General features: G+C 31.9%; 1 protein-coding gene across 2 annotated transcripts; it reads right to left on the reverse strand.

The window, feature by feature from the left end:
- Nucleotides 1-3,040: 3,040 nt before the first annotated feature.
- Nucleotides 3,041-6,604, reverse strand: LOC126714867 (cinnamoyl-CoA reductase-like SNL6). 2 transcript variants are annotated; one of them, XM_050415262.1, is made up of 5 exons: nucleotides 6,203-6,604; nucleotides 5,209-5,420; nucleotides 3,930-4,124; nucleotides 3,555-3,708; nucleotides 3,041-3,441 (listed from the first exon to the last, which is right to left on the reverse strand). In XM_050415262.1, exons 1-5 carry the CDS (start codon nucleotides 6,459-6,461, stop codon nucleotides 3,152-3,154), a joined length of 1,110 nt encoding a protein of 369 aa, XP_050271219.1. In that variant the 5' UTR covers nucleotides 6,462-6,604; the 3' UTR covers nucleotides 3,041-3,151. The 2 variants fall into 2 exon arrangements, with proteins under 2 accessions (XP_050271219.1, XP_050271220.1); XM_050415263.1 differs by having other exon boundaries at nucleotides 5,239-5,420; nucleotides 6,203-6,601.
- Nucleotides 6,605-10,467: the final 3,863 nt, after the last annotated feature.

Consider the following 10,467-nt stretch of genomic DNA (forward strand, 5'->3'; position numbering starts at 1 on the left):
CCCACCCTTTCTGCTTTTATGCTTTTTTTTTTTGGGTTTGTTAATTAAACTGTTTAACCTAGATCTGTGTTTGGACATGGTTTTGTTTCCTGCAATAATTTCCTAAGCTGTATTTGATTGTCTCTATTCTTATGATTCATGCTTAAATTGTTTGCTGGGATTTGATTGAAAGAACAAACTTTTCCCTAACATTTTGAGGGAAAATTGAATTTTACTCTTTATAATTAATGGGGTTTCAAATTAATCCAATGGGTTTCCTTGGTTACAAATTAAAATTTGAATTTTTAAATGGGTTTCAATACAAACATTTGGAACTAATCTAAAAGTTAAAAGCTTGTATTGAAATAGATTGAAAAGTTTAGTTTGAGACCATCCTTTCATTTATAAGGATTAATTTGTAACTAACGAAATTTTAAGAGGTTTAATTTGAGATGCTCCCTAGAATGTTCTCTCTTATTTCTTTTTTTAATACTTATGTATGGTACCTGTGTTCGTAGATGTTGAGTGTATATTACCTCTTTTTTTTTTTTTTTTTTTTTTTGAAAGCGTGTATATTACCTCTTAGAAGAATAGGTTTTGTGCAATGAAATGAGAGGCTAATTCTAGTATTCAAAATGGGTATCTATCATCACAATTGAAAATGACCCAACAACATTATATTATGGTTCAATATTCCATAATATAATGGAATATTACCTCTTAGAAGAATAGGTATGTTGAGTGTATATTACCTCTTAGAAGAATAGGTTTTGTGCAATGAAATGAGAGGCTAATTCTAGTATTCAAAATGGGTATCTATCATCACAATTGAAAATGACCCAACAACATTATATTATGGTTCAATATTCCATTCTAGTGCAAATTTCTTTAGGAATTGACATTGAAGGATAAAGAGCTAAACTATTTTGTGTCTTCCAAGAAATCGATTGCTTATGTTATTAATGGAATAAATTGAAAGAACTGATGCATAAGAGTCTTGACCTTTTAATTACTGAACTAGGGAAAAAAGAGTTGTTATTACAAGAAAAGATCATCTCAATTGAAATGACCCAACAACCAGTGGTGGATTTTCATCATATCTTGGAATCCAATACACCTTAAATGGATTTAAGTGGGGATTGTATGAGATGGAAGTTGATGGAGAATGAAAATTTTGACATCATTCATTTTATAATGAGTTGAGAGGCTCATTTTCCTTCACCTTTTCTTGGACATGTATTTACCTCTTAGAATAATAGGTTTTGTGCAATGAAATGAGAGGCTAATTCTAGTATTCAAAATGAGTATCTATCATCACAATTGAAAATGACCCAACAACATTATATTATGGTTCAATATTCCATTCTAGTGCAAATTTCTTTAGGAATTGACATTGAAGGATAAAGAGCAAAACTATTTTGTGTATTCCAAGAAATCGATTGCTTACGTTATTAATGGAATAAATTGAAAGGACTGATGCATGAGAGTCCTGGCCTTTTAATTACTGAATCAGGGAAAAAAGAGTTCTTGTTACCATAAAATATCATCTCAATTGAAATGACCCAACAACCAGGGGCTTGGATTTAGTGGTGGATTTTCATCTTATCTTGGAATCCAATACACCTTAAATGGATTTAAGTGAGGATTGTATGAGATTGGAAGTTGATGGAGAATGAAAATTTTGAAATCGTTCATTTTATAATGAGTTGAGAGGCTCATTTTCCTTCACCTTTTCTTGGACAAATATTTAGAAAGTTAAGGCCCTTCGGCAAGTTCCATTTTTTGTTTGGACTGCATTATGGGATGAGAATAAAAGTTCTTGTTATGAGAAAAAAAAAGTATATTTGGACTTGGAGAGCAATCCTTAACCTTTAGGCCAAATGTTAATTTGGTCCCTAATGAAAAATTTTAACCTGACTAACGATCAAAATAAAAAATTATTTTCACATCACCTAAGATGGCATGTATACTGCCACATAACCTAAAAAATAAAAAACTTAAAGTTCAATTAAAAATACAAATCGAATTTGGTAAGACTTATATCAATCTACCACTGTAGTTCTTTCCAATTTCCAAATTGAAGTAAGAAAATAAAAAATGAAGGGATTTTTAGGGGGAAAAAAACTGCACCTGCTCTAAAATTATTTTGCTTAGATTCGCATCTCACTTGAACCCTTTCTCACATATCTCACAAAAAGTAAATGTCCTCATCAAGTAGTTCCATCATCCATGACATTGAGTTCAACTATTTTTGAGAAATTATTCTCAAGTTTGAACCCTTTGTCTAATGGCTCATGTTTAAATGAAACTACATATCCGATGAGAGTGTCAAAGGGGTTGTTGGGTTGGGTATGAATTTGGTTGCAGGAGAGGAGGGCGGCCGTTGACGATGATTTGATAGATGGAGAAGATGATCTAAGAGGAGACATGTCCATCTAAGTTGACCAAGGTAGAAATTTTCATTTTGATGATCTATGTATAGAAATTATATATTTTTTGTTGAATGCGTTGAATATGTATATAGAAATTTGTATTATTTTTGTTGAATCTTTTTTTTTTTCAAACCTTCTTTATGCTCTTCCTGGTTGGTTTTGTTTCTTTTTTGTTTTTATATATATATATATATATATTTTTTTTGTCTTTGTACATGTGGCATCTTAAGTGTATAAAAAAAATATTTTATTTTAGCCATTAGCCCCACAACATTTTCTATCCATCACTTAATGACAATGATTATTTTGACATAATACCAAAAAGTTAAGAACTAAATTGAGTCAATTGACACATTTAAAAGGTTAGGAACCAAATTGATATTCAATCCAAAGGTAAAGGATTAAATATGTAGTTTACCCTTTTATTTATTTAAAATATTGGTTTTGAAATGAAAATGAGTCATTTCCTATAGTTTGTTTGGCAAAATTGATTGTCCGTAATTCGTTTTTATTGCAGTGGAGTCGTTTACCAGGAGACTAAAAGGTATGCTTAAATATAAACTGAATTTTAAGATCATTGAAACTCAAATGGAAAGACTAATTTTATCAAAACATAAACTGAGAGCAACTTTCTCCGGAAACTTTCCTCTACTTTCATTTTCTCTAATTGAACATGCCGTCCAATATTATGTATAATCTAACTCAAAAGGAGCATATAATACGCGGTCTAATAAAATTCTTTAACATTCACTGTAACAACTCCGGAGTGTTCTTGACATAAGACAACAAAGCTTCTTATTAGACAACTCAAACCGAGCTTCAATGTCCCCATTTCCACAAATCTTGTTTATAGGCATTCCTGTTTCCCTTGCTATGTTCTCAGCTTCATCCCTCCCAATAACATTGTCAAAGCAAAGGTATCTGCCATGTGCATTCTTGTCCATTTCCTCAAAAACACATACTTGTGCCCCAGCCAATCTGTCAACATCAACAATTGCTAGTATTCCATTTGAATACATCTCTTGAGCTCCTGTTTTGACATCGACAACCTAGTTAAAAGGGTGTGTTTTGCTCCAACAAAAGAAGTGTGGTAAATAAATCTATTAATGAGTTTTTTCAATGGATGAAGAATGAAAACAATACCTTTAAGATAAGCAATTGTTGCTGTTGGATTTCTTCGACAAAAATTGGGACCTGTAATGAGTCCTGGACATAAGGTGGCCAGTTTTAACCCGTTCTCCTTGGCTATTGTCCATGCAACCTTCTCTGCCCTCAGCTTGCCCAAGGCATACCATAGCTGTCATGTTTAAGAAAATCAAAATTATGTTGTCTAGCGCAATACTTCTGTACATTTTCAGCTTTGTGTTTGAATTTAATTGGGAAACTAAAATACTGTAACTAAGAAATTGTATCTAAATTTTGTCCTAAGCTATGTCTAGTGCAATACTTCGGTACAATTATTGCTTGGATCGCCCAGAAAACGTAATTGGGTTTGATCATTCATGCCAAATGTATTACCTTTTTGTCAGTGCATAGTGTTTCATCACTCCAGCAGTCATGGTTGATAACAGAGGAGACATCATTTTGGGCGTTGTCACGCCACAAGCATGCAACAAGTGAGGATGTGAGCACGCATTTCCTTACTGACGGTGTTCTTGCACATGCATTCATCACATTCTCATTGGCCTTCACTTCTATTTCAGCCATGGATTTCTACATATAAAAAGCATGTCAGAACCCATAAGTAGGTAGTGAAGAACAACTCAATAGATTACCTAAATCACATAATTACTATAAAATACTAATGTATTTGCATGTGCAAAATTACTTTTTGACCTAACATTATTTTAGTTTTGGAGATCAAAATAGGGATTTGCTGAACTAGATCTCTTATTCAATCATCAAAAATTTTACCAAGAGTTAATTGAAACTTACTACAACTTTTTTTTTTCAATTGTAAAAATATAAAGAAAAATATTTGTATATGCAACTTGATATTGTATAGGTTGTGAGCAATTATAATTGACATAAAGCAATAATAATTGCGTGGTCCCTTGGAGGTTGCGTTGGGTCCAAAATAGACACAAATTCAAGATGGTCGGTGTCGTGGTGAGTTATTACCACTGATACAAATTTATGGGCCTAATTGAGACATCCATACTGCAAATTTTTTGGGCAGAGCCATTGAAATCTTCTATGTCGATAATAGACGTATGAAGCACATCAAGAGTGGGCGACCGTTCTTGTTGTTGCAGTATAAATGCTAATTAAGAAAAATAGCATGATCAGGTTGTAGAATCATTTTCAGTTCAGCTAATGTAGGGTAAGCCGCTAAAAGGCCCTTGATTATTGGCACCTCTAAGTGGAGGTCCATGTAATTAATACAAGAACATCGCGGCTGAAAGATACATATATCTGATAATGAGTTACTTTATTTTGAGCGTAACATCATGTCAAAGCAATGCACATTATGCACCTACTCCTCTTATCCGATGAACTTGAAAATGGACACCATTGACATTCATTTATGATCAATAGTGCAAGTAATGATAATGACTACCAAATTCTAATGGTTAAATCTCTAACGATTGAATAAAAAATTTAAGATCCAATTCCCGCTACACTAAAAAGCGATCAAAACACATTGGTGTTTTAATCTAATGATAAAGAGTCAGGAGCGGGCAATAGGTTGAAACTCTTTCAAAAAAAAAAAAAATCTAATTTGATTGTTAGGTGCACCCAAGACCATATCAACTATTAAATGCAATGAGAAAGTACTAGGAGAGAGAGAGAGAACTGAAGAATAAATAAGAGTAGCTAGGCTCACTGAATAGCCAGAAAGGCCAGCAGGGTCGGTAAAGGAAGAGGTGTGAAAAACGCCACGACAGCCTTGGAATGCTTCTGCTAAGCTTTCAACCTCAGTCAACTTTGCCATTACTGCTGATACATTGTTGCTAATTGTCCTCATCTCTCCTGACGTTTCCATTTCTCTTAACATATTTATATCTTCTGCATTTTTTAGCCAATCGAATATGTAAGCTTTACTAAACAAATTCTCTTTATTAAAAAAATATATCTATATATGTATTTTTTTAATATTATTTGATTCCTCTGGCAAAGTGGCAATCCAGAAAAAGAAAATTGAGCCTCGACTCTACAGGAGCCATGACTCTATGGTATGCAGTAAAGAACAAATGAACAATACTAAAAAGATCAAATAAACAAAAAAAAAAAAACAAAACAAAAAAACAAAAGGAATTCATCAAAAAAAGCATATTATATATATTTTTTTAAATGTTACTCTAAAATCTGCAGATAATTCCTCAAAGGACAGAATCGAATTTTATATTAGATCATGCTGTTTTAGCCTGCCGGGATAACATGAAAACAAAAAAACAAAAAACAAAAACTAAACGAACAAACCACTTTGGATTTGATTCCATAATATCTTTGCCTTGCCATCAAACTTGGCCCAAAAAAAAAGCCCAAGCAGTGTTTGAAGAAACAAATAGTACACTCATTCTTTTGGGATGGGTCTATGCATGCCAAAGAATCTAAACCCATCATTCAACATTTCTATTTTTTATTTTTATACATCATTTGCAAGTTTGTGATGATATATTGGAATGACAAAAACAAAAGAGACATGGTGAAGATTTATAACTGAGTTCGAAATTTTGGAATTAAGACTTGATTGTTGTTGTATCATACGACATGTCTGTATTACTATATTAAGATACACTCTGATTAGACAATGGAAAACCAACTTTAAGTTTGACAACAAAAATTACCTTCATTTTCCACAATGATCCGAACTGAGTAGCCACGAAGCAAGAGCTTGTTCACAATAGCAAGGCCTAAATAAGAAACACCACTAGTGACACATACCAACTTCTCTAGTATATCATCTTTGTTTTCTTTGGATGACACTCGAACCCCTTTAAACTCTTCTTGGTCTTTCCTCCTCTGTATGCCGGCACACGCCACCAACATGCGGCGGAGCTCCTCCAACTCCAACTTCCTGCTCTGCTCCGTCCTTACAATCCCCATAACTTTGATGAAGATGATCGAATCAGTTTATGCCCCAAATGATAAGAGAGAAGTATAGGAAAGTGACAAGGTGCTTGTGAGGTTATGCTCCAAATGGTTGTTGATCTTTTCCTTTACATATTTGTATTATATTATAAATACTGGCCAGAGAGGCAGAGACCATAACAAAAAAACAAAGAGAGGGACCTAAGTAATAAATAATAGTCATGCATTTTTCATTCCTGACCCCTCAGCTCTACAAGATTCAAAGATGTGAAATTGGCTCAGCTTAGCTAGCTTAGCCAGCTTAGCCAAATTTTAATTAAAGAAAATTCTATGAGTTTATAAGAAATGTTAATATTTGCTAACTCTAGGGACACGTGACGTGACAGGGGCCTCAAATTTGGTAACTTACGAGTCAAACTTGATCATATAGGTTTACCAAAAAAAAAAACCTTGATCATATTTACGTGTTAGTCATAACTGTTAAAATTTGAATAGAACCCTAAATCAAATTTTTTTTTTTTTTTTAATTTCTTAAAAGACAAAGTTTAGTTACAAAATTGGTTATAACTTAAAGTTACAAACTTACTCAATAAAATAAATATTACAATATATTTTGAAAATCTAACTGTTGAATTGCATGTTCTTTACGCTCTTAATACACATCTTAAATTTTGTGTCAATCAAATATTATTTATTATATGATCTATAAGCTTATATTTTGTACATAATTTTAAATTACAAAAACTTGCAATTTAAAAAAATTATTGATAACGTAGCAATTGATCTTTAATTTTCTTGAAATTTTGCAAGCGTGGAGGATATAAGAAAAAAACGTAATCTAATGGTGGATTTGTCAAAATTCACCTCCAATAAAAAGATATTAAGTAAATTTATAGTCTAAGGTTACAACTAATTTTGTAGCTAAATTTTGTCCATTTTTAAAATAACATTGAAGTACAACCTCAAGAAAAAACCTTAACCTTGATCAAACAACATGTACATTAGTTAATTTAACTATTAACTTTGAATCCCCTCAAAATATATATATATATTACCTTTGAAAGACTATTAACCAATTACTTTGAAAAAACAAGTATGCCTTTTTTTTTTTTTTTTTTTGGGAGATATTTTCTACTCATCTATTATACTATTTGTTATTAAAATTTTGATAAATTAATACATTATTGAACTAACTAATGATAATAAAAAAATATTATCAAGATTGGATGCCATATATTAAAATTATCTAAAAAAACAAAATACATTATGTGAACTTATTAATAGAAATGGGCCTCAAACTTTCTAAAACCTCATTTTGGAGAAAATATTGTAGCAATGGTTGGTCGATTCTTTGCCTTGTAAACGTTCTAGAAACTCATTTTGGAGCCAAAAAAAGTAATGGCTGTTGTCAGTTGTCACTGTCCTAGAAGAAACTCATATTCGATCCAGTAGGACCAGTACACTAGCATCAGGTTGACTCTTTAGTTTCCCCAGATTCACAGAAAATCATTTCTACACTATGGTATTAGTGGGTTGATGAAACATATCAATCATGCATAGTTAAAAGGGTATATATTTGTCATCCATACCTAATTTATTTCCACAGAAATGAGAAAAGATTTCAAGAAACGATTGGGGATAACCACATCTTATCATTGATTTTTGATGTCAAGTTTTTTGTTGTTTTGGGAAGAGAGGGGTCTTCATTCCCTTTTGAAAATTTAATTTTGATTTAGACTTTGCCTGATGTTTGTATCTTTAATTTGTTTCCTTTACAATTGCCTAACAAAAAGAAGAAGAAAATGTTACCACTAACATCACATTTATGTTTATCAATAATTATTTAGAAAATGTTAAAGTCACATTAGTAGTTTGTAAAAATATTATAAAATGATTTGTATTTGTAACATTACTCATATATTACCTAACAAAATGGAAATAATGCAACGAAGTTAGGAAATACCGTCTTGACTTAAACATTTGCTTTGAATCTAGAATGCTACATTCAATTAATTGAGGTAGCCAAAAAAGGAAGACTTAGCTTTGGAAATTTGGCTTAAAGTGACAAAAATGATGGACAATTGTTTACACGTACTACCTTAAGAACATGTGTGTGTGTATATTAGTGATTGATGCTAATTATTGCATTAGGTTTGAGTATGGACCATGGTTGTCAAAATCACAATCTAGATCGTAGGATCACACAATTTTGTGATCTCACCTCACCAAAACGTTTAGGATCGCACTAGGATCGTATGTAGGATCATATAAGATTGTAGGATCGTATCCTAATGTTTTGGTAGGATCGGTAGAATCGGTAGGATCCTATACAATCCTACCAAAACATTAGTTTTTTTTTTTTTTTTTTATGGGATAAATTTTTGGTTTTGATGAAGTTTTAAGGGTTTTTATTTTTCTATGTTCTGATGGTATGACTTTTTATTTTTTATTTATAAAATTATATTAACCTAAGCAAATGTTTTCTAATTTCTACTTCACTTGTAATCAAAATGATGAAGGAATGCTTCATCATTTCTAAATGAAGAATTTATATTGGCTTTACTACATTTTAAGTTATAATGTTGTTAAATTTGTTTGATCAATATACTAATTTGTGTTATAATATTACTAAAAAAAATTTCTTATATATAATTTTATTAGTATGCTTGTATTTATATATTGATTGATTGATTTTTTTTTTTATCATGCTCTGTAATTTGTTGCTAAGTGGTATAACTTGAATAGTTGAGTGTGAAATTATATCTTAATATCTTTTGTAGCTCTAATATATAAATATACAATGTCTACATAGATGATGAAATGGATGATGTAGGGATAAGGGCCCAGGATCATATGTTGGGCCTTGGGCTTAGTCCGAGGACGTTGAATGGTCCGAGAAGGGCCAAATAGTCATTAGGGTTTCCAATCCAAAGTCTCATAAAGAAGGAACGAATGGAGAATGGTCCGAGGAGGAACTCCTCCTCGGATATGATGAATGCAGCTCAAATATCTATTCCAGCAATTAGAGTGATCCTCCAGAAAGCTCCAATGATAGGGACTTGCCGCATAAACATACGGGAAAGAAGAAAACCCAAAAATATTTAAGGAAAAACTGCTACCACCACATTAAATGAGCTGCGGCTACTTTTCTGACCACATTTATGTGGAGAAGACCTCAGAACAGTGTTGTCTTGGCTATCACGACTCACAGAGAGCCTAAAAGGGTGTCTAATGGGATAGGTACTCAAGTAAGGGTTTAATCGATCAACAAGTGTAGGATCAAGATGATTCAAATGAAACTATATAATGTGATAGACCCTCCATGAGAAAAGGATCGGAAATGAAAAGAGAGAACACTGTTGTAATCTAAATTGTCTTCATATCCAATTGTGATCAATTTATACTAGGTTATCTTCTCAGACTGAAAGTCTATTGATATTATTTGTGTTTGATTGTCATTCAATTTAGTATTAGCCGTTGTCCAACTCGTTAGGGTCAAGTTCTTTGACCCACTCTCTACAAATTTTATTGTACTGGGCTTATTGGGCCGAGATCCCATACATCTTGGGCTTGGGTTATAAATCTGGTCCTTACAGATGATAATGATTAGGACAATGGTTATAAGAACCCAAAAATGGAAATAATTAAAAATGTTCACTTCACCTTAATATGAATCGTGCTTTTGGATTTCATATTTTAGTTAGCTAGTTTCTATTTGATAACTTATTTTGGTTTTTAAACTTGGAACTTAAAACTTGGAAAATATTTCCATATGTGTTGATAAATATTTTGGTATTTGGTTGCTAATTAAACATTTATTGAACTTTTTAGATACATTGGGTCAAAACTTAATTATATTTGTTTCGTTATTATAAAAGTAGCGATGTAAGACATGCAAATTACATCATATGATGCAAATCTTTGTTTTTTATGGATAAATTCACAATTTACGTGATTGTTCAACATACAAAGTCATTATCAATGTGTTTTTGGCTTTAAATTTGAAAATATGTAGGATCTT

Source organism: Quercus robur, chromosome 2 (genome assembly GCF_932294415.1).
Source record: "Quercus robur chromosome 2, dhQueRobu3.1, whole genome shotgun sequence".
Classification (NCBI taxonomy): Eukaryota; Viridiplantae; Streptophyta; class Magnoliopsida; order Fagales; family Fagaceae; genus Quercus; species Quercus robur.

Excerpts from the sequence above, each read along its gene's own strand:
- LOC126714867 (XM_050415262.1), bottom strand. The coding sequence starts at position 6,461 with ATGGGGATTGTAAGGACGGAGCAGAGCAGGAAGTTGGAGTTGGAGGAG. Across the intron at positions 5,421-6,202 it reads GATCATTGTGGAAAATGAAG|AAGATATAAATATGTTAAGA; the intron begins GTAATTTTTGTT and ends TAAAAAATGCAG. Across the intron at positions 3,709-3,929 it reads CACTATGCACTGACAAAAAG|CTATGGTATGCCTTGGGCAA; the intron begins GTAATACATTTG and ends TAAACATGACAG.